This window comes from Aplidium turbinatum, chromosome 17 (genome assembly GCF_918807975.1).
Source record: "Aplidium turbinatum chromosome 17, kaAplTurb1.1, whole genome shotgun sequence".
NCBI lineage: Eukaryota > Metazoa > Chordata > Ascidiacea > Aplousobranchia > Polyclinidae > Aplidium > Aplidium turbinatum.
In genome coordinates, this window is record NC_137488.1 from 8,457,600 (window position 1) to 8,480,612 (window position 23,013).

Below are 23,013 nucleotides of genomic sequence, written 5' to 3' on the forward strand. Positions count from 1 at the left end.
GAAATTAAAAACATTCAGAAAAAAAAATAGGATTTGATCGTACTGCATAATTGCCACATAATTTCATTGGAGTGTTTTTAAAAAAAGGTCAGAAAGCGATTTTAAAGTAGCAGAAAATCAACGTCCTATTATTACAAAATTATAGTTTCCGATTAACAGATATTGAAATCGAGGGGCAAGACAGATTATGGAACATACGAATGTAGGGTGTTTCAAAATTTCACCACTTTTAAATTTCAAAACGAGTACCTTTTTTTCTGATGGAGTTTTGGCCGCTGATTACGAATCTGGCATTATTTTTTCATTATGACGTCATCTTGAGGGTGCCCCACGCGATTTTTCACGATTTTTCGCGTTTTTTTAATATCTCGAAAACTACTTGGGCTAGACGTATGGAATTTGTATCAAATGATGCAGAATATACGATTTCCTATCTATACTTACGAGAGTTTAAAGTCGTATCTGCTTCAGAAAAAAAGTAATTTGAGAAAAACACCTTTTTATTGTTTTTATATCCATATCCATAATCTTCGAGCTATATGACAATTACAATTTTGATTTTCGATTTTTTAGATGACATGAGTGAAATATATTTCATTAACATGAAATAAGCATTCCAATGTGTGGATGCCTCGACCATGCCGTTCCATGAAGAAATCGGCCAGGCACTTATTTATACCAGATTTTTTCCCTGTGTTTAATGCAGTAGTATCTGACATAACTGAATATATTTTACTTAAAGTATCCTCACAAATTTGCTCGGTAACACAGTTAAAAATGGTCTGAGAAGTTACCGAAATTCCTTCCAAAAAAGTTTTCACAGCTATAACTTTTTCACACTTGACTCCTGTATCCACAAATTGTCCCAAAAAGATGTACCTGTCCATTTTGTTTATGATTATTCCATCATAGCATAATTGAATTGCTTTAGCATGTTTCAGCTCTTACTCACATTGATTTAAAGCTTCAAGTCGACACTGCTCGCGCTTTCGAAGTACAGTTGTTGGCGAAGCAGAAATATTTTTTTCTCCAACAGTTGATCGCTGCAGATCGGATTGTTGGCGAATCGACACTAAACGACGGTCTGCTTTAACACAGTCACTGGTACTGATCGAAAATGAACGTTTTTTAAGGTAAGCTTTTCCTCCTGCAAGATGCTTGGGAGCAGGTTGGTAATCCAGGTCGAAATAGGTTGACGTGTCCCTAACATTATCACTCGTCTCTGCTTCCAAAACATCATCATTGCTCTCATTAGAATTTATATTTAAATCGAACTGGCGCGGTCTCGACGAATTGAACAAAACTTTAGAATTGGATAGGCCTCCGTTTATTGTAGCTCTTAATTTACTGGATGTGGGGTTCTCAATATCATCTTCCGCCGTGGTGCGTCGCTTGAGCTTGATTACACTCTGCAGCTTGTGTATATTAAACAGTGCATCTTTGGATGAAGATAAAATCATTCTTCTAACGGATCTTTGATCTTTCAGAAACATAAGTTCTTTTTCTGGAACTCTGTGGTCAAAACTGCAACTACAAATCAGCTTACCTTTATACGTTTGAAATATATCTGGTATTTCACACCGGCACTTGGTTATATCAAAGAGCTGGTCGAGCCAGCCATCGCTGATTGAAATAAGTTCAATTTCTTGGCACAGCAAACTTGTGAATAAGTTGCTTCAGTTTTGTATGGATACTTCTCAACTCGATAGCAGGCAAGCTGGCTCTTCCCCACAGTTGAACTATGTCATTCATAACTACATCTTTGATATCATTGAATCCTGGAGTTTTCTTCAAAAATTTAGTGTCTGTATCCATTAAAAGCTGCTGAATATAATGATAGTGCTCTATAACTTCTCTACACGTTGGTAATGTATTTCCAAGTAACTTTTTCGAGACTATCAGAGACTTAACCTCAACAGATCTCAACCATGCCATATCCCTGCTTATACTGCATTTAAAACTGACCAACTAAATTCAAATTGGAAATTGTTTTTATCCCTTAAGACCCGTATTGTCAACAAACAATTATCATCGTTGATTTACAAACAATTACCATTGTTATTACCAATTACCGAATTGACGTCACAATGTATTGTCATATAGCTCGAAGATTATAGATATGGAATGGATGTAAAAACAATAAAAAAGTGTTTTTCTCAAATAACTTTTTTTCTGAAGCAGATACGACTTTAAACACTCTTAAGTATAGATAGGAAATTGTATATTCTGCATCATTTGATACAAATTCCATACGTCTAGCCCAAGTAGTTTTCAAGATATTGAAAAAACGCGAAAAATCGCGTGGGGCACCCTCAAGATGACGTCATAATGAAAAAATAATGCCAGATTCGTAATCAGCGGCCAAAACTCCATCAGAAAAAAAGGTACTCGTTTTGAAATTTAAAAGTGGTGAAATTTTGAAACACCCTAACTCGAATAGTCCAATAAAAAACAAAAGGCCAATAAAATACTGCAGCAGAAGTTAGTAATTCACTAGATACGATTGTGCAAAACATTTTTAAATACAAAGCCTATATGATATAAATAGAAGCTATACATAATATGCACCTTTTCCATACATAATATGCACCAAAAAAGAAGGAATTCTCGTTACACTGAGTCTAGAATTGCTAGACAGAAAAACCTTTCGGCGAGCAATTTCGTTTCGTTTTGAGTTCAAAACGAAACAATTTGCCAAAGTCGAGTTGTCAGCACAAAACTATTTCGTTTCATCACAAAATTTGTAAACTTGATTTTATTTCACATTAAATCCTACGTAAAAAACTTTGCTTTCACAAAATATAATTCATTTGGAGCAGCTCAAAAAAATAGCTTCGATCGTTTTGTATTTGTCATATTTTCCGTAGTATCCGTAAGTTACTTGGGGAAAAAAATATCAGCGTTAACCCTTATTCTAAAACGTGAAACAAAAATGCTGATACGTTATTATTCTCCTAAAGGACAGTATAGCGTTTGTTCAATAGTGTTTTGACAAATATGCAAACATCACAGTAGAGATCTCAAACTTAGAGTGGCATCCACCCAGTTGTTTGGAGAGTAGCAAACTTTCTCCCAGAACAACCGTTCATCGTCTGTCGCCGTTGCCTGCTTTCCATCTGGAATGCAAAAAATCGGAGTTGAAAAATTGGAACTCGTCAACAGAAAACGTATCGAACGTATTTTTAAATAGCGCGGTACCAATCGCAATAATTTGAGTGCAACTATGTTGATGAGCATGAGTACTGATCCATTCCCTCAATATTGTGCAAAGTATGGAGGAAGGTTAGTGCACCTTTTACAAGGTATTTGACCTGGCCAAGTAGGGTACCATACCCGCATCCGTTGACTTAGACGCGGGTAATTTATCCACTAAGCCAGATAAATAGTTGAAATTAATAATACATGGAACCTGTGTGGTTTTAACTTTCTAGAAAGCACTAACAAAAAGATACAAAATAATCAACACTTCACCAAAGTGAAGCTATTGTTTATCATTGCATCAATATTATCAGACGTCAGAACAAGTCAAATTTTGCAAAACAAAAACAACACCTTAAAACAATAAAACCATCGAACCAGTAGCCTACCTTTCAATCCAAGCAGAGACAGCCTGACTCCTCCTAGAAGGTACTTCCGAGACTTCCTTGCCGTGGCATGGCCACGTGGCTTGTGCCACACTGTGATCTGTAGACCGCTCGTCTCCACCGGCCGGTGCAAGAGGGGCAGACGGAACTTCGCGTTCCACAGGGGGCTAACCCCTCCACCGATGGCAACTGTTTTTTCTTGAACTTCTTTTTCAGGTAAAATGGACCTAAAATAAAAATGCATGATATTGCAGGCTTCGAAAGCCGGTCCTTTCTGTCACGTAAAAAAAAAAACAATTTGCTGGCTGGGTGGTTTCTAACATCAATAAGCATACCAGGTCTGATTTATTCCTCGTTACATCAACACAAAAATCCTAAGAAAAAATAAAATCCCAGAAATTATCAACAAGTAATGGGAAATTTGCTTACGAAACACAGCAAGTCAAGGGAATCTACAGTAGCGAACTCGTAATGAACCAACCGTGGCTCTATTACTCACACGAGAGCTTTAAAGAGAAACAGTCAAAGAAGTCGTTAAGATGTTCTTACACTTTGGCAAAGGCTTCCACCGTTCCGTTTGGTAGCATTGGCACGAGATTCTTAGCTTGCTTCACCATGACATGCACTTCGCCGTGTTTGTTTAAACAATGCTGTGGAGACTTGTACGAAACACTCAGCACAACATCTCCTCGGTAAGTGTCGGATTGCGCAACGCCGGACTGTAATATCTCCTGGAAAAAAAAAAACGTTAGTTGACGACACGGCGAAACATGATAGGCCTTCCTACTATCATTATGACAGCATTGATACACCGGCAGATAGCGTATCAAAACGATTTTGTCAAAACGATTTTCTGTGATTATGTAAGATGTCCGACGCCATACGAGCATGAGAGAAAACTCAAGTGAGCGGAGATTATATACTACAAATCCGCTCTTCCAAGAGATGCAAACAGAGTATACGGTAAATGATGAAACATTTTGCAGAGAATAAATCAACGAAAAGCTACTGTCGTTGTCAATAATGAGCTTGTAACTGGTCCTTTACGGGTCAAACTACAAATGTACTGTATATCAAGGAGTTAATTTTAGTGTAAGTTCTCATTTGTAACGTCTTGCCAAGAGGAGGTGCCAACATTGTAGGACTGTCAACATGAAATTACCTTTCGCTTTAAGGGGTACCAATGAGGGGAGGGTGCAGACTGCCACTTCCACGAATCGAGGGGGATCTGTAGGTGCCCGAGGAAAGAGTTTTTTGAAAAGGTTGCAGAATTCCAAACGGACATTTCCAAAACTCGATTTCCTAGTTCCGACATGCTCACGGGAAACTGTCGTAGAAATTGTTGTTGACATGACAATCCAACTAAAAAGAGTCTTTTATCATCGCATCAACGTCGCCACACGTTGAAGCGATGTTAAATTAAGCACTTATATCTGGTAAGTCAATCCACAACTTTTCAAATGGTATCTTTATCAAAACTATAAAGTTAAAATATCAGTTATTTTTTTATTCTATGTGTGCAGTGTGCACTGTGCAAGACGTTGAATCAATGTAAAAAGGGGTTGATTTGTTGGCTGGGTGACAAAAAGACGCAACACCGCAGTAGTTGATAACCGTTTGCACATTGATGGTGAGCAAAAACACACAAAAGGTTGTGCACGTGCAATCCTGCATTGAAAGCAACATGTGCTTTCCTATTTACTTAAGCTTTGTCAAGTCTTCAACTGTCAAGAAATAATTCTGCATATGGCATTACTGAAAATACAATGATTTTTACACGAAGCTCTTGGTTGAATTTCGGAGATCTTGTGTTCTTCTTGGGCGAGGTTTTCTTTTTGACGCTTCGATCAGGTAGAAGGTAGCACTTGACGTACGAGTCGCAACTTTTTCGGTGCATATCGACGAAAGAGAGATTACGACATTCGGCAATGAAAACAAGAAGATGGTTTTCCCTGAGAAATCGAAACTTTAATGTTTAAGCGCAACCGAATACTAAAATAACATTTGAGGCACGTTATCGAATCTATAGCGGATCACTTGATGAACAAAAGAAATGCGCCGTTCCAGCATTGCTACAATTTATCAACAAACCACGAAACCTAAAGCTTGAGAATAATAGTGTGGTTTAACCTGATAAAACACAAAAGAGATTTAACTCACAGTGGGATTTCACAGTTCATGAGCTTCAATAATGAGTTAAACTAGGGGATTTTCGTTGTGTTCTTTAAGTAAGCTGAACTCAAGACATTTTTCAGCAACACTAATCGACGTGAATGTGAGACATTGCCTGAGTATTTCCGTCAGCAAATGCTGACCTTGTCACGTTTAATATACAACATCATAAATGCTAAACCAACGTAAGAAAGTTACATTCTCAAGTTGGCTGCTTACAAGTGTTTTTGCTCTAAATGTCGGCAGATTAGTAATGGTTGCTTGAATAAGACACGGCCTATTAAGCATGGAAGCTAATTTCGCATATTGCAATCATCACACAAAGTTTGTGACAATATCATATCACGTCCAGGGTAGTAAGTTTCAGAACCGTCATATTACACAACAACATAACCGCTGTGTAGGAATAACAAATGTCATAGTTGGTGTCATAAGGTGAATAAAATGATGAAAATGAAGCCATAGGATATTTGAAGCATTCCTTACGTATTCAAGATGCTCTGTAGATTTTTTTTATACTCTCTCGAGTGTGTAGACAAAATCTAAACTAACACAAAGTAGTACGCTATCTTCCAACACTGCAGTTGCTGCGTTGCGGGATAAGATACCACGTCAGCTTACTTGTAATCAAATTTCAAAGAAAATTTGATTTCACCAGAGTCCAGAGAAAGACTTTCAGACTTGCTGCTTTCCTGCAAAGCATAACATGACAAAGTTGAAAAACAACCGGACAAAAACAAAAGTTGTTTTCAAAACTGTATGCAAACAGTATATTGGATGGTCACAATGCCATGTTTCAGACGCTTTTATACGTGATGACAGTCAGAAATTTCAGGTAAATTTCAATAAAAGAGATTAAATAAGTCATTGGTCTTCCGATGCACGACATTCACTGTCTGCAGACGTTCAATCTACGTAAAAGTGATTTAATTTAGTAGCTGATTAGTGGCCTGCCGTGTTTGCAAAGCAAAGGCTACACACTGAAGACCGCAACTACAGCACTCATCCTGCTTACCGCAATGTTGGAAGTCGACATGGACATCTGTTGGGAACGGGGCACAGATAATCGCAAGTCATGAGTTTCGGGAATAGACATGGGTCTTCCTATTTCCTACAAAACAGAAGTCTTAAACATAGAGATAATTGTATTTGAATCAGAAGTAACGAAACAGAACAAACAGAGGACAACACCTCTAAGTCAACAGTGTGCCATTTTCTACGCAAGAATAACAGTATACGTCGTGGAGAAATGATTATTGTCAGTGGCACAGAACAGATCAAGAATACGCGTATGATACGAGCGAAAAAATACTCTCAATTTGGAGTTAACAAATAATTCCAAAATCCTGCGTTAATGCATCCTAAGTGGAATCCCAACCTGAAAACATAGCTGTTGTTTGTAAAATGACAAAAAATTGGAAAATCATTGCCAGCAAATCTCGCTCTTTTGCAAGCTTGTAAGCCGGGTCTATGACCAAGCAACTACAGTTGCAGTCAATCTAGTTATTGTGGACAACAAGAGCAGACAAAAGATATACATGATTTCACTGCACATTCCAGATCTTTATTCCTCAAAAGCTCCTATTCCTCAAATGACAACCTGGGAAACACATAGGCTCGAATAGCGCAAAAATTTTTAATGATGTCACCAAGCACCGAAAATGGGATGCCTCACCTCAATTACAGGGGTGGTTGAAGGCCTTGCGAGGGAAGGAACTGACCGGCTCAAGACTCTCTGGCTGTGTAATTTTCTTGCGGCTATGTGGAAGTTTTTCTTAGCATTTGAATCATTTTTATGATCAACGCTTTGATGCAAGTGCGTGTCAGAAGGGTCTGCAAGCCATAAAAATTTTTTATTAATATTTAGCCATTATGAGACCAATATAAACTTGTGATCGTAAGTATAAAGTAGGTATGTAACTAAGTAGAAAAAAAGAATAAAGCACAAAGTAAAATTGAAAAGTTTGAAAAAAAAACATCACACAGCTGAATTGGTATGTCGGCAAAAAAACTACAATAAAAAAGCATCTTCTATAAAGTTTAACACTCACAACGGCGAAGCATACCTCGGTCAGAAGTTGACTTTGTGCTGACGGAAAGGTGATCCGGGAATAGCGAATCACGTGAGTTGGAATAACCACTCAGAGAAGGCTTCATACGTGGCATTGTAGCACTGGGTGACGATTCTCGGTCATGTTGTGATTGTAATCTATAAATACAAGTGTTGTTGAGAAGACTGCGCCATTTGTACTCAAGATTCAGGCCACTAATCTCTTCGGGTGTTTCAAATCATGACGGTAAGCTTGAAGATTACAAATCGCAAAGCCATGACGAAATAAAAACACTACAGTTACCAAGATCAATACAGTTACAAAGTTTGTTTCACACCAAAGGTTTGCAAACGTAGAAAAAAATGTAGGCAATCTTTGTCGAACTGTATGCCATAAAACAGTTATAGTTGCGGGCAACGGTAGGCAGTAATGTGTTTGAAAATAATGTTGTTCGTACCACTACACGACCAAAGTAAAGTCAGCATATTGGTGGATTTATCGACCGCCTACACCCTACAATGCGATTGCTGCGACCCGAGCTTTTGAAAGGGGGTCACAGAGGACTTGTCTTCGGTTCAGTCAAACATACTTTGTCATGAAAACCTAAGCTTACACTTCTACCGGACAATTTCCCTATCATTGCTGTTGCCTAGACAAGATCAAGATTACAGCCTCTAACTCTACGTACCTTCTGGACATCGAAGGCGTGGTGCTTTGGGCGGAGCTTCTGACTGGAGACAATGGATAAGAGCGATTTGATTGGTCAGAGTCGGAATAATAATCTCGGTTGATGTATCGCAAGCTCCTGAATATGATGTGTAACAAAGTCTTTACAACATGAAGAAAAAGTTAAATGGGTTTTCCGTTTACTGAGACTAGGAGTTTGGTAAACAACTGGACTTTATGTTTATTGTCACCAGATGGTTGAAGGTTATTGGAAAAAATATAAAACTGATTACACAAAATAATGAACAAACACAGCCATACTGGTACAAAATAGAACTTTTTTCAATTAAACTCAATAATTGTTGACGTTAAATCAAAGCTAATCCCGAGTCTAAAACAAATTAAAAACCTACCACTGTATGTACCAAGACAAGAGCTGTGCCAATGTACCAATGCAAGCTGTTAATTGAAGGCAGTAGAAACTGTATTGCTAACTGAATTAGAATCATAATTGCCAATTACCAGCTGATAGTCAATTTATCTTAGCTGGCAAATCAGTTCTTGTTCACATTCTAGTTGTAAATCAGAATGAAAAAAAGGAACTGATTTTCTAGCTGGGAAATAAAAAAAAAAGTCAAGCAGCACTAATATAACGAAACCTAGCAAACCATACAGTCAACGCAAACCTTCAAACAAATAGTAGTCAAAAAACTTCTGTTATTGAAAAGAAAATTTGAGTTATCAACTTCAAGTGACAACACACGAACATTGAACTTCAAATTCAAATTCGTCACAGCAAGGTGTGAGGTGTGGAGTTACATAATTTACGCATGTGGCAAACGGTAAAAGCTCCCTAGACAGCAAATTAACCGTTTTTTACATTGTTATTACATGTTATAACATGACGATGTTAAAACGGTTGATTTGCTGTCTGGGTCTATTGTCACTGTCGGAGGCGTAAAACGAATGATTTGTCAGTCAAAGAACCAGCCTTTGTACTTAGAATAGTACAATAATTATACAGTTACGTTTGCAATTTCAAGCAAACTTTAAACGTCAAAAATATGTGGTGTTGTATATATTGTAAAGTTCGATGCTACAAAGATCAATCACCAGCAGAAACGACACACAACAGTCACATTTCGATGACATGGGTTCGAATCCCACGGCTGCCAGAATGCTCACAAAAAATTACATTTTCTTTGCGTGTCAACTTTATATTGTGTAGGTGGACACTGGACAGTGAGTGCAATTTACAAAACAAAAAACACAACTTTGACCAATTATGACGTCTGCGCTCGATGACGTCAGGTTCAAAGGTCAATAACAACAAAATCGCGGACTACGTTGGAGATGTTAATTTTTCTATTTTTGAAGACGAAGTGTTCACAGTCAACCCGTTTGCAACATCACGTCTTCAAATCATCCAAGAGCACAAAGTGCGGTATGTACCCATCCTATATCACAGTGGTGTCAAGCTGAATGCACTTAACCATTATTTCTGTTTCTCTTATGCACTGATACTTTTACAAACTTTTCCTTTAAGTGTTGAATCACGGAAAAAAACAATTCATTCGACGATTTTCACAGGTACAAAGTTTCCCAAGCTTATATCTTAAATGTGCCGACAAACAACGACACAGTGGTGCCCAACGATTGCAGAAGATAACCGATACATTTCGTACTTTTGACTCAGAGATTTTGTTTGTGATACTTGAAAACAATCTTCACAAACCCCATAAGTGTTTACTCACAAATGATAACATCGTAATAAGTTTTGTATTTATTAGTTCATTAGTTTTGCGCTAAAAGTTCGTCAGATAGATAAGAATCGTGGATTGAAAAATATTTTTCAGGAAACGTTAAAGATTAATTGAGACTGTTCACAAAACGTTTAATTCAACAACATGGTACGCTCTTCTTTTGTATACACCGGAAGAGGGTATCATGTAATCGAAACGTAAAATGGCATACTTATGCAAAACAAAGAAACAAACGTGCAAGACTACAACCGACACGCGATAGCTAATTTTTCTCAACTTAAATTTCCCCAGATCTACATTACCAACTTATTCAGAAGTTTTCCTAACCACTAGTATCACATAAAAAAAAGCTTTATAAAATACCTTAAAGATTCAATGGAACCGGTTTCAGCTGGACCAGACCGGCCGTATCTGTAAGGTGAGTAAGAGTGTGATTCTGTAGAGCTCGGAAGGCTGTCCATACTGCCCATGCTAGATAAATCTGCACAAAATGTTGTGATAAAACAGTTACTTTGACAAGTTGGTTTGAAAAAAAAATAACACAATCATCACAGCCAGCAAGGGTCGCTCTTTTTACATTGTTCGAACGTCGCTAGACGGTAAAACGATGTAAAAAATAGCTGTGACGTTGGTGTGAGTTGGCAATCACATATTTTATATATTTAGATGCTTTTGTATTCCATCACGTGCAGCTACATTAGATAGATGCAACTACATCATCTAAAACGGCGAATCATCGGTGATAGCTCTCTTCAATACACACTATTTGCTTACTGGGTAGAGCAGTGAAATAAACACACACGACAGGCTATAATTTGCTCAGTCAGAAGCAAGAATCATTGTAAATTAATATCACAAAAGTTAATTATAAGGTTTAATACCAGTTCTTCAAGTGCGACTTTTTTAAATCAATATTATTCTTACAATTGAAAGAATTTTTCCCAAAAACAGTTCTAAAACAACGCATATTTCTGTTTTTAATTAGTAGCCTAGATAGCACTTAGTGCGTATCACCATTCACTCAACAAGCACCTTTGCAAGTGTGTTACAGTGCAAAATTCGCCTCCATAGAACAACTTCCAATACACTGGTGCTTATCAGGAGTACAAGATACACGATAAATGTGCTAATTTCCTTGGACATTATGGAAAAGTTGAAAATTTAACCGAAACACACAGTGTGCAGTATGTCGTACACCGTATTCAGTTTCACGTTCATTTAACACTTCACAGCAAAAGTACAATGTAATCTTGACACTGTTGGCCAACTGTTGTACCAACTGTTTGGCCTGCTGTTGCCCACTGAGTTTCCAGTCCAGATGCTACTATTTAGAAGTCCATGTTACAGTATACTATGGTGCTTGAAGATTTGAAACTTGAAAGTAATTGGACCAAACAGGGTACCGGCATGAAAGTGAAATTTTTTTACTCAAGGGTGGATGTTATCCAAGTGTGTAAGTGTTGCGTTCAAATTTATACATTCAAAAGCGGAAAGCTAGGATCTAACTAACTTTACTTCAGAAAAACAGGAACAGCTAAACTACTGTAAATACAAGCCTTGCAGTTTTGTCTCATACCCAGCCTTCAAATCAATCCAATTTTACATTGACTTAACGTCTACAAACGCTGAATCTATACAAAAGGGGGCATGATTTCCTGGCTACGTACTCGCATAATTGCTTGTAATTACAGGAGGATGAAAAGACTGCCAGAACATATCAACTAGAAAAATGATTGCTTTGGGTTTTTATAAAATGATCATATTACAAAACAAGCTTTACATTACAGCCAAAAATTAAAAACAAATATATAATTAAATTGTAAACCAAGGGAGCGCAACCTTTTGCTACATGGCTTCGAAGATTACTGACAAAGGAATGACAACGCAATCAATGCTGACAAATTAAATATAATTCAGTAACTTTAGGGTGTTTTTATGTCAAAAAAAATTACACTGTATATCACTACCAGTAATTCTGAAGATTGCTGCAAATAGTATTTTTTTGACTTGCCAATAGTTGTTAGATATTTAATATTCATATACTTTCTAAAGTTTGTAAGCATTTGATCACCATTGCAACAAATGAACTCTCAGAGGTCAGCTACAGAATTAAAACGCAGCTGCAACATCACTTGAACACTTCATATGACACTGATTACAAACGACACCAATGTTAGTATTTCGATGCATATTTTAACACTTCATGCCAAGCGGCGCCTCTAAAGGTAACCTGGTGAGATGTTAAAGGAGGAATGGTTCGATTCAGAGGAAGAGGCAGGTGTGTATCTGATCTCTGGCGTTGCTACGGAACGTTCCGAGGGAGGAGAGACTTCTATTGTGGCAGAGAATTTAGTCAGAATTGCAACTGCTATGTTGTGGGTTTCGCCAAGGACATGTCTAGAGTTTTTATCAAGCATGTTGACTTGTACCTGACAGCAATTAACTCTCGGATTGTACATTTGAAACGTGTGTGGATGACTCAATATAAGTTTCTTTAAACTTTTTAGGTTTCGTCTGTAGTTATTCTGTAGTTTATTACGAATTGCCTTTGCAGCCACAAGTGAGGTCTACACAACTGTCACAAAGCATAACATTGGTTGTTAACATTAACATATCAGAAGAACATTGATTTTCTTCACACGATCGACATTTTGTTATCACGACTACACGGGTCATTGAAAAAAAGTAATTCGGAAGACTTAAAAAAACACACACTGTGCAACTATACATGGCAAATCAAATACCTGCGTGCTCTACAGAGCAAGATACAGACCCAGGTGGTAAATCAGTCGTGTCTTACATTGATTCAACTTCTGCAAACGTTGTAAAATAGGCTACGTTGATATGTAAAATACGACTGATTTGATGTCTGGATACCGTTGCTCGGTTATGGTTCGAGCATAGACTTACTTAAGCGATTTGTATCCAGCACTGCTTGTTTAAGCAATGTGCTTCCATCAGCCATCGGTTTCAGCTCCGCTCTCATGGCGTCAAAAAACCATTCACCAGTCTTGGCTTTAATTTTGCTGGTAACGAAAAGTAAAAAGTTAATCTTACCACTTTTCCAGCAGAATTGCTACAAATTAGTCTTATCGTATTACAACAGCAATTTTAATCGGTGTAAACTAAAACTTACCCAGACAGCACATCAACCGTTTTTTTTATATTGATTCGAGGTATTTGCTGCCTGGGTAAGGATTCAGTGCACTTTTGTTCAATTTCTCAAGTCCTTTACCGTATGAGATCATCAACTGTGTTTCTGAAAACCACGTGAAAATCTATAAAAAATGTTCAAACAGATTTACTTACGTTGTTCTTTCCATACGCAGAAGAAAAAAACAAAGTATGAATTCTTCATTGAATGATTTGGCGTGCAACAACGCTATATAACGTAATAAGCTAACAGTACATTTAGGCGTTGAATCAATATAAAAATAGATATATTTACTGGCTGGGATTATAACTATTATTGAAACGGTATTGCTGGTTTTATGAAACACAGAGTACACCAGCTGCAGTCGATAACAGTAATACTCGGGGCCAATGGTACAAATTACGTCAAAGATCAAGAAAAGTTGGTTTGTTTGAATGATATAAACTGTGTTCAATGAAATGACGACTATAATAAAGAATCTGTTAAATATTTTATGAGATACGAGCAAGCACATTGCACATCACACAACTGCCACGACACACAGGCAGAATTTGAAATATGTTGTGAATGAATAACCCTCATAAACGACGCAACACTTTATCTTTAAAGAGCTTGATAAGTCAGTGGCAATAAATAAGAGTAGCCGTAAAGTATTATTTTCTTTACAAGATTGACCAGATGAAAATAAAATTTCAATCAATTCGAGCTCCCATATACATATTGTATAATTTACAAGCGAAATGCAAACTATATTTATGTAACTAACATTGTTATAGAACAGTGGTTCTCAAACTGGGGTCCGCGGTCCTTTTGGGGTCCGCGAGACAATTTTCTGGGACTGCGAAGCACCTTCCAAAAAAAAAACACGATCCCGAAGAAAAAAAAATTGTGGAAAGTAAAAATGTTCAGGCAACTTATTTTCCAAACCAAAGTTAAAAGATATATTTTAGTAAGCTGGCTTGGCATACCTCCACACAATTTTTTAAGCCTGGCCTTAATTTCGTTATATTGTGATAGCCATTGTTTTGTTTCTATCGCTTTTGTGACATCAAAGAGTGCATGGTGCCTACAACACTCGTGTTTACTAGATCAGAACAGAATTACGAAACATACTTGACTAAAAAGGAGTTAGGCGAAGTTGATTAAGGCTGGTTACTTTTACTGATTTAAGCTTTGAATTGAATGCCTTTCCGAACTTTTAGCTTTTTTAGCCTTAGTCAAATTAGCCAAAAATTAATAACTTTTTAACTTTACTAATTGATTTTTAACTTAAATTTGAGTACAAAAAGTGAAAATGGCTCAGCCTCGAAAAATCAATCATCAATCATTTTATTTTTCTTCATTAACGCGTCCGGGACGAAAAAGATACTAACTACAAAAATCGATATAAACCTACCAGCACGTTAACGAATGGGAAAAGGTGGCAAAACCTTGAAAGGTTTAAAACGTGCCTGAATGAAAAATTATGTAGTAGGCTATATATATCAGTAGTTAGCACGGCCACAAAACCCAAAAAAACAAATAGCACAAAATAAAACAAAAACAGAGAAGCACACATGTAGTAAAAAAATTAAGATTCAATGATTCCTATGTTCAATTTGGCTTCACTGTGATACATTCTGGAGAAGAAAAGCCGCAGTGCGTGCTATGCTGTAAAGGTTTAGCAATTTCTGCTCTAAAACCTAGCAAGCTGAAAAGACATTGGTAACACATCATCCAGATTTTCAAAACAAAGATGCAGATATTTTTAAACGGCAAGGTAATAGTTTAGTTAGGTCAAGATCTGATAGCACTGGTGATCAATGGAAAAAAAATACTGCAGGGTTAAGGGCCTCCTACGAAGTTGCAACAAAAATTGCTATCGCTAAGAAGTAAGAAGCCTCACACCATCGGAGAACAACTGATCTTGCCTTGTTGCCAAGTTATTGTAGCCTATCAAACGTTTTGGGAGAATCTGAAGGTCAAAAGCTGAAGCAAGTGTCTCACTTTGAGTAGGAGAATATCTGAGCTATCGGAAAACATTCTGTCTCAGGTGGTGTCAAAGATAAGTCAATGTCACATTGATAGGCTACCTAGCTCAAAACATATTGGATTTAATGCCCAATATCAAGATCATATTAAACCAAACGGAACCTAACATAGAACTGATGACACCTAAGCATGTGTACCCATTTTATTGACGTGTGCATTTTTAATTGCATGTAATAAATAAATTATTATTTACCGTTTTTGCGCTAATTTGCCTTAAGTTTTTGGTGGACCGTGAGTCGTTGAAAAAATCGCAAGGGGACCGTTCAACAAATTTTTTGAAAAAGTTTGAGTAGAATTTCAAACCAACAAAAAGGCATTATCGTTAGAAAAAGCAATTACGTAGTGATGTTTAACAACAAAAGATGCAACACGTCAAGTGCTTATTTGCTTCGTAATCCACAAAGAAATCACATCAGACCACAAAAGCATGTACGTCATAGCATGACACAATTGTTTAGTTAGGTTTATCGCTGAGTTTTATACGTTGAAAACAAATTCCAAACATTTACGTGCTCACAAATTCTATGACTAAAAGAATTGCTTATATTGAGGCCATTCAACTTGCAAAGTTTTTTAAGAAATTTGCACATAAAAATGAAATCACCGAAACTTACTTGAAGTACCGTACAAAACATAACAGCGGTTCACAGCAAAACTTCTCTTTATCTTAAAATACATTCTTTATTGTGTAGAAATAGTAATAGAATGTGTCACTACAGCATGTGACCACCAACCAAGGACCGTATCAACGTTATTTGATGAAGCACACAGGATAAGTGAAGATTAGAGTCAATAAAAGTTTTTTAAAAATTCGAGTTTAGGTCGTTGGTCGTCGAACGTTTACCAAAATTTGTTTCGGTTACTCAGGACTCTTTTGAGTGAAATTTCAATTGCAAAAGACCTAATTTCATGTTTAATTGCAATTTTTTAAAAGCCATGAATAACATGCATTAAAATTGGTGTAAACGTTTCCAATTCTAAAATTTCTGAGGATGATTCATTATTATTAACTCACCTTTCCATCACAATAAAAATGCGCGCCGTAACTAAGCTATAAGCATGCCAGTGAATGTTATTGCAAACATGACTACAATATCTGCTTTGTAGCATAAATGGACAATTGTCGCCCAATTCTATTGAGATGCTCATCGACTGCTGACCACAAAACGTGAGTAGTTTTTTACAGCTGTATAAACTGCCTTTACGTCACATTTCCACTATAAATCAGAGTTATGGAAGTTTCAGTACCGGTATATAAAAATCGTTGCTTACGGCTAGGTCAAAATAAGATGAAAAGGTATCTAATCCATAGTCAAAATTTTCTTGGATCAAATAAAAATGGTCCAAGTGAAAATATATATCACTGTATTAATTAAAATCTTATTATTTTGGACAAATTGTAGCCCACACTAATGTTGTATAATGCATAAGCTATAGTTATGCACAAGGAGGTTGGTTATTTAAAAAGATTACACTGTTGTATTTAATTGTTGGAATCACCCTGGCAAACACTATGCAGTATGCACAGTTGCACACTGTTACACATAATGCATTTCCCAACATACAAGAAAAAATTCAAGCAGACAAAAGTACTGCAACGTGAAAGTTATTGAAATTACCTTTCTTTGTAGCAAACAATGCATATCCACATGTCTTTCGAAGACACTCGACAATTTTCACAGGTCTAAACAGAAAATACAAACAAGAAAACATTTTTCTTGATACGCTTGTTGATCCAGTGAGGACCATTTCAAAACATAAAATTCATCAATTAATTTCAGTGATATATTTCACCGTTAAGTGTAGTAGTGCTTCGACACTTGTAGGTAATTATACGAAAGGAATATATATACACCAACATAACACTAATGTGCAAGTACCATTTTGTTTTTCAACATTTAACTCATCAAACTAAGGTCCTCCTTTCTGATAAGAACCTCAAAATCGAAGCTGACTAGCTACAATACACAAAATTACATCAAATTCAGTTAATTCTAATAACCTCTACACTAGGGTGATTCAAAAAAAACTTTTTTCTAAATTTGATCAGTTTGGTTGTTTAGACCTGTGCATTTTGGACACGAAAAACACCTCGTCAAGTCTCAGGTCAATCGGTCGACATTTGACGCCCTAGAAGTGGACCCCTTTTTTGCCCGGGGCTCGAAAAGGGTATTTTTGCTGTATCTCAGTAGCCAATTGAGGTAGAAGGCTGGGACTAGGCTTAAAATGACCAGAATACATGAGTTCCTATTTAACTTTAAGAGGAACATAGGGTCTATCTAGCTTATTTTCCTCATAAACCTTAATAAACTGATTTTTTAGCCAAATTCACTACGACGTGATACAAACCAACCCCCTATTGCCATGTTTATACTTAATTATAACTTCAATAAACTTTAAATATATTTGTTTTCATTTGCTCAGGCTGTATATTAATTTGAAAGTAGTAATTAACTTGAAGTGTTTGATTTCTAAAACCTGAAAATCTGATGGCAATGAAAACAAGAACAGAAACCCGCTTATGGCCATTCGATCGATGTCTAAATGCCACTGATTTTTCATATGTTGGATCACTACCTCCAACAGTTGAAGATGTCTTGTTTAACTGCCGCTCTCGTCACAAACATCACCAACTTGAGACAAGCAGGCAGTCTTCTTTAAAGGATTCAGCAAAGGAAACTGTGGTGGAAGTACAAAAATGGTGGATTCGAGCAGGGTACAAATGTAAGAGAGAGCATGAACTGGTCCTTGACATTTTGAATATTGATAAAAGGTGGAAACAACTCACCCAAGATCACAATAAAATTGTTAATAGAACTAAGAAGATGACAGACTCTATCAATAAGAAGCAGAATGATTTCATCAAAGATTGTGAAATGACTTTTCGTGTTGTACCGATCACCTATGAGAAGTATCTCAGTGAATCTGCTGTGCAAACCCAAGACTTGTCTGCTAAACAAAAGTTTCAAACTGACTTGAAATACTTGATGGATATGCATGTACTTGTGGGCAATGATAGGTATGGAGGTATTGGACCTCAAGATAAGGCTCTTGCATCTGCTAAGAAACAACGAGATGAAAGAAACTCTAAAAGACTAAGATTTGTCAATAGCCAAACTGATGTTGCTTCAACTTCATCTAGCCCACCAGAAGTTTTCAATGCTATCTTTTCCTCTGAATATGAAGCATCTATCTCATCATGTGATAAATCTGATGATTATGTTCCAGTAGCAAAAAAGAAGACTGCAACAGTGACTTTTGGTAAAGAAGCATTGAAAAGGGCAAGTTTACAAGCTGAAATTGATGGTATCAGTACTCGACAACAACTGAAATACACAGCATGTTTAGTTCAAGCTTCAGGTGGAAATATTGATGATGTTGCATTGTCACAATCAACTATTCTTCGATACAAAAAACATGCTCGAAAAGAAAAAGTATTGCATATAAATGACGATAATACTGAATTGTTGCAAAATGAAAAAGCTGTTTGGATGCTCCACTGGGATGGCAAAACAATCAAGAAGAAGACTCACACTGGGAAAAACAAGCCAGTTCTTGCTGTAGTACTACATTGCTTGAATGATGATGAAGAAGTGCTGGTGGATGTTATCAACGTTACAGGCCATGGTGGATCAACAAAAGAAACTGAACAAGTGATTGAGTCATTGAAAACAGTTGGTTTTTGTAAAGAGCGCATTCTGGGTGTCGTGTTTGACACTACTGCAGTGAACACTGGATATAAAACTGGAATTACTGTTCAACTTCAAAATCATATAGGACATAGTATTTTACAAATGGCATGTCGACACCATGTAATGGAGTTGGTATGCGGTGGAGCAGCTACTGTTGTTTATGGTGATACTGAATCTCCCTACGAAGCAGTATTCAAAAACTTTGCAGAAGTCTGGAACGAAATTGTTACAGCAAATTATGATATATTTACTTCAAAAAGCAGAAAACTGTATGGTATCAAAGAGACAGTGCTCGATTTTCTTTACAAATGGCTTGAAGATAGCAATAATATTCGTGAGGACTACAGAAAACTGGCTGAGTTATCTGTTCTGTTCCTAGGTGGTGCTTTTCCTCAGGAGTACAACTTCACTTTCAAAGCTCCTGGTGCATTCCACCATGCACGTTGGATGGCCAAGGTCATCTACACCATACAAATTGCTCTTTTTAGATGTCAATTATCTCAGGTAACAGGCTTTACACATTGCAGTTACCTTGACAATATATATTCACTTGCTTCATTTTTGACCATCTTTTATGTCAAGTACTGGTTTAAATCACCAAATACCTTTGATGCAGCAGTCAACGATTTGGAAATGTGGAATGGTATTAATGAAGTTATACATGCATCCAAAGGAGAAATATCCACCTATCCTAATCTCTTCTATGATATGTCTGTTGCTGCACAGAACAAGCTAAACTCACATTTATGGTACCTTACAGAGCGTCATGTTGTTTTAGCATTTGCGAGTGATCGAGTTCCATTGACAACTAAAGTACAAATGTGGAAAAAATTACAATCATACAGGTCAAGTTCTAAACGTGCTGTCATTGGGAAAGGTTTGGTGCAGATGCCTGTGTTAAAAAAGTCTACTCGACTCCCTGATCTCATTGGAAGTGACTCTTTTGAATTATTCAAAGTTTTGCCACAATTTGAGTGCTTGACATGGAGCAATCCAAGATTGTGGAGTGAAATGGAAGAGTTTGCTTTATTCCAAAGCCTTCTCCAGAACATACCCTGCACAAATGATGTTGTTGAAAGAGTTCTTGGTATGGTGACTGACATTGAACTGAGACAATCTGCCCCTAAAAGCGAAGCTGGTATCAACGAAGCTATCAAACTTATGTATGCTTATCGTTGTCAAGTCAGAAAAGCAGCTAAACAGTCCTTGACATCAAAAAAAGCTAACACTACTAGTAAAAAGTTCTTGAAAGACTTTAAATGGTGAACGTCCTTATACTGAGCAAACACCATCTTGATAAACTGAACACATGAAACTGCTAATCTTGATTTTTTTTAAACGTTTCATTTTCTCATATCTCTTATTTAAATACGTTTTACCAGTACCTAACAGTTGTATAATTTGTGTGTTATCAATGCCCTTTTTCTATACATGTGAGAGGGAACATATGCTATCAAAACATTCCTTTTAGCAATGAATTTCTATTTGGCTTTCAACCAAAATTCCAAACATCACCAAAGTTCTCTCTAAGTGCGCTGGTTTCATGAATTTTGACCATTTTTGCCCCTTCGAAGGACCTAAAAAACGGTTTTAGGGGATTTATGAAGAAAATGAGCTAGATAGACCCTATGTTCCTCTTAAAGTTAGATAGGAAGTTATGTATTCCGGTCATTTTAAACCTAGTCCCAGCCTTCTACCTCAATTGGCTACCGAGATACAGCAAAAATACCCTTTTCGAGCCCCGGGCAAAAAAGGGGTCCACTTCTAGGGCGTCAAATGTCGACCGATTGACCTGAGACTTGACGAGGTGTTTTTCGTGTCCAAAATGCACAGGTCTAAACAACCAAACTGATCAAATTTAGAAAAAAGTTTTTTTTGAATCACCCTACTCTACACTACAGCCTGTTTTAACTACAACAACAAGTACAACTACAATGAGGTTATTAGAAAATAGTAACTGAATTTAATGTAATTTGCTCTGCTTGGCTTTTTTGCTTGGCATTGAGCACTTTTTGTAGTTACTTTAGCATTTATTGTTCAATACATAAAAATTATACAAAATGATGTAATTGGTCTGAAGATAAAATACAAACAAGCACGACTTTAACACATTCGGTGAACAAATATTGATAAAAAAAATATTGAAAAAAGTATATACAATAATAATATTGTGAGTTTATCAAAAGAGTTTATCAAAAGCAGGTGCGAACCTTATGCTTGCAGATAGGACAAGTATGAGCTTTGTGAAGAACATGGCCAGTGCTTGTGTTGCAGCGAGCACATACATGGGAGCCATAGCTGACATCCACCTTTTTTGCTCCTTTCCGGCGAATGTCACGCAGCTCGCACTTCAATTGACTAAGGAACAAACATGTTTCAATAACAGAATAATACATAAGTTTTACGCAAATTTGAGAGTGAAGACTACAACTGGTTTTGATCAAAAATCTAATTTTCAAGCATATGCACACAAAAAAAACATTTTCAATAAAATTTAAGTATTCATACATCAGAAAAAACGCCTTTTGCAAAACTGAGACTGGGTGCAGAACGCGGTTTGAATGCACCCGAGAAGGTGTTGGGATGGCATGTATAGTGGAGAAATGATAAAATATGAATGAAGAGTGTGATAGTCTTTGGTAAGTGAATGACGACAGAGGAAAAACATATCACGCTTTTGACAGGAATGCAAATAGAAATTTTGTAATCACAGGAAAAAAATCAAAAATTTGTTTTGTGACACAAATGTAATAGGCTATTTAAGGTTCAGGAATACGCTACCTTTTAAAGAAATACATCAGAATTTAAGAAACAACACAGTTAGGAAAAACATAAAAGAAAGTTAAATGAAAATTCAATACCTAGCCTATCTGCCTACAAAACAACATCCCAATGACTGTTTATGAAACGTTTATAAAAACATCACAAAACTGTACATAATGACCATACAAACCCCAAAAAAATATCTAACAAACATAGTAAAAACTAAACAAACATTTTTCTATATACAATTGCTTAACATAAAAGTATAAAACAATCTTCTTCTTTCGTTTGAGACTAGACCAAATTTCAGAGCAGGTGGTGGAGAACCAGGTGAGTGCAGCCTCGTCCAGCGCCGCCACGCCATGCGCCCCACCTGGTGCCCTGCAAATTGGACACTCAAGAACGACTCGGCCAGCAGTTTGTTCCTCCACGTCGCATTCGCAGGCCGATGAGGGAGCCAGACCTCACTTGTGCATGTTGGAATGGAAGCGATCGACTCTGGCCCGGATTCTGTTGAGCCCAACCCAAGTCGGCCGAGGCAGGTCCACACCAGGGGGGCAGCATAAAACAATAAAAGATAGTAAGAATAAACACTTTCAAACATTGATTGAAAAATACAATTCAATGTCAAAAACAAATAAATTCTTTGACACACAATTGACAAATGTCTAACAATGTACATTGTATATGCTCACATGACTCGTTTCTTTTCACATGTTCTCAACTTTTCATCGCGCTTGAGTACATCAATGATCATGTCTCTCTCAGTCTCAGTTAAGAATCCAATGTCCACTGAGCCCATACAAGCCTAGAGTAAAAGAATAAAAACAATGTAAAATTACTTTGTATAAGTTTAGCAGTAAACATGGATTAAAAGTGTTTCATACACCAAAGAAACATTTCAGTTTTAGAACTATTTAAATAGCCTAAAGAAGTTAGTTAAATTAAAGTTTCATTTAGTTTAATTTTATTTTTAAACATAACATTTTGTGATACAGACGAAAGTAAGTGGTTAATCGTATCAGCCATTTGCCAAACGTGTTGATATGATTTGATATTTTTTAATCAATTCGCTCAAGAAAAGAGGTTTATTATGATCAGGAGTTATTGTTAGGAATATGTGTGACGTGTGTGCTA

The 23,013-nt window shown here is 36.7% G+C and overlaps 1 protein-coding gene across 1 annotated transcript; it reads right to left on the reverse strand.

The window, feature by feature from the left end:
- Positions 1 to 2,072: 2,072 nt before the first annotated feature.
- LOC145786356 (synaptotagmin-like protein 4) lies at positions 2,073 to 22,678 on the reverse strand. Its single transcript, XM_082598000.1, has 15 exons — positions 22,572 to 22,678; positions 21,324 to 21,471; positions 17,041 to 17,105; positions 13,147 to 13,262; positions 10,600 to 10,717; positions 8,496 to 8,612; positions 7,823 to 7,965; positions 7,432 to 7,589; positions 6,772 to 6,867; positions 6,378 to 6,448; positions 5,362 to 5,536; positions 4,747 to 4,911; positions 4,134 to 4,312; positions 3,588 to 3,811; positions 2,073 to 3,116 (listed from the first exon to the last, which is right to left on the reverse strand). Exons 1-15 carry the CDS (start codon positions 22,676 to 22,678, stop codon positions 3,007 to 3,009), a joined length of 1,992 nt encoding a protein of 663 aa, XP_082454126.1. The 3' UTR covers positions 2,073 to 3,006.
- Between the last annotated feature and the right edge of the window lie 335 nt (positions 22,679 to 23,013).

Coding starts and splice junctions, on each gene's coding strand:
- LOC145786356 (XM_082598000.1), bottom strand. CDS start 22,678: ATGGGCTCAGTGGACATTGGATTCTTAACTGAGACTGAGAGAGACATG. Junction 4,313..4,746: donor GGTACCCCTTAAAGCGAAAG/GTAATTTCATGT, acceptor TTTTTCCAGGAG/ATATTACAGTCCGGCGTTGC. Junction 3,117..3,587: donor GTCTCTGCTTGGATTGAAAG/GTAGGCTACTGG, acceptor TTTGCATTCCAG/ATGGAAAGCAGGCAACGGCG.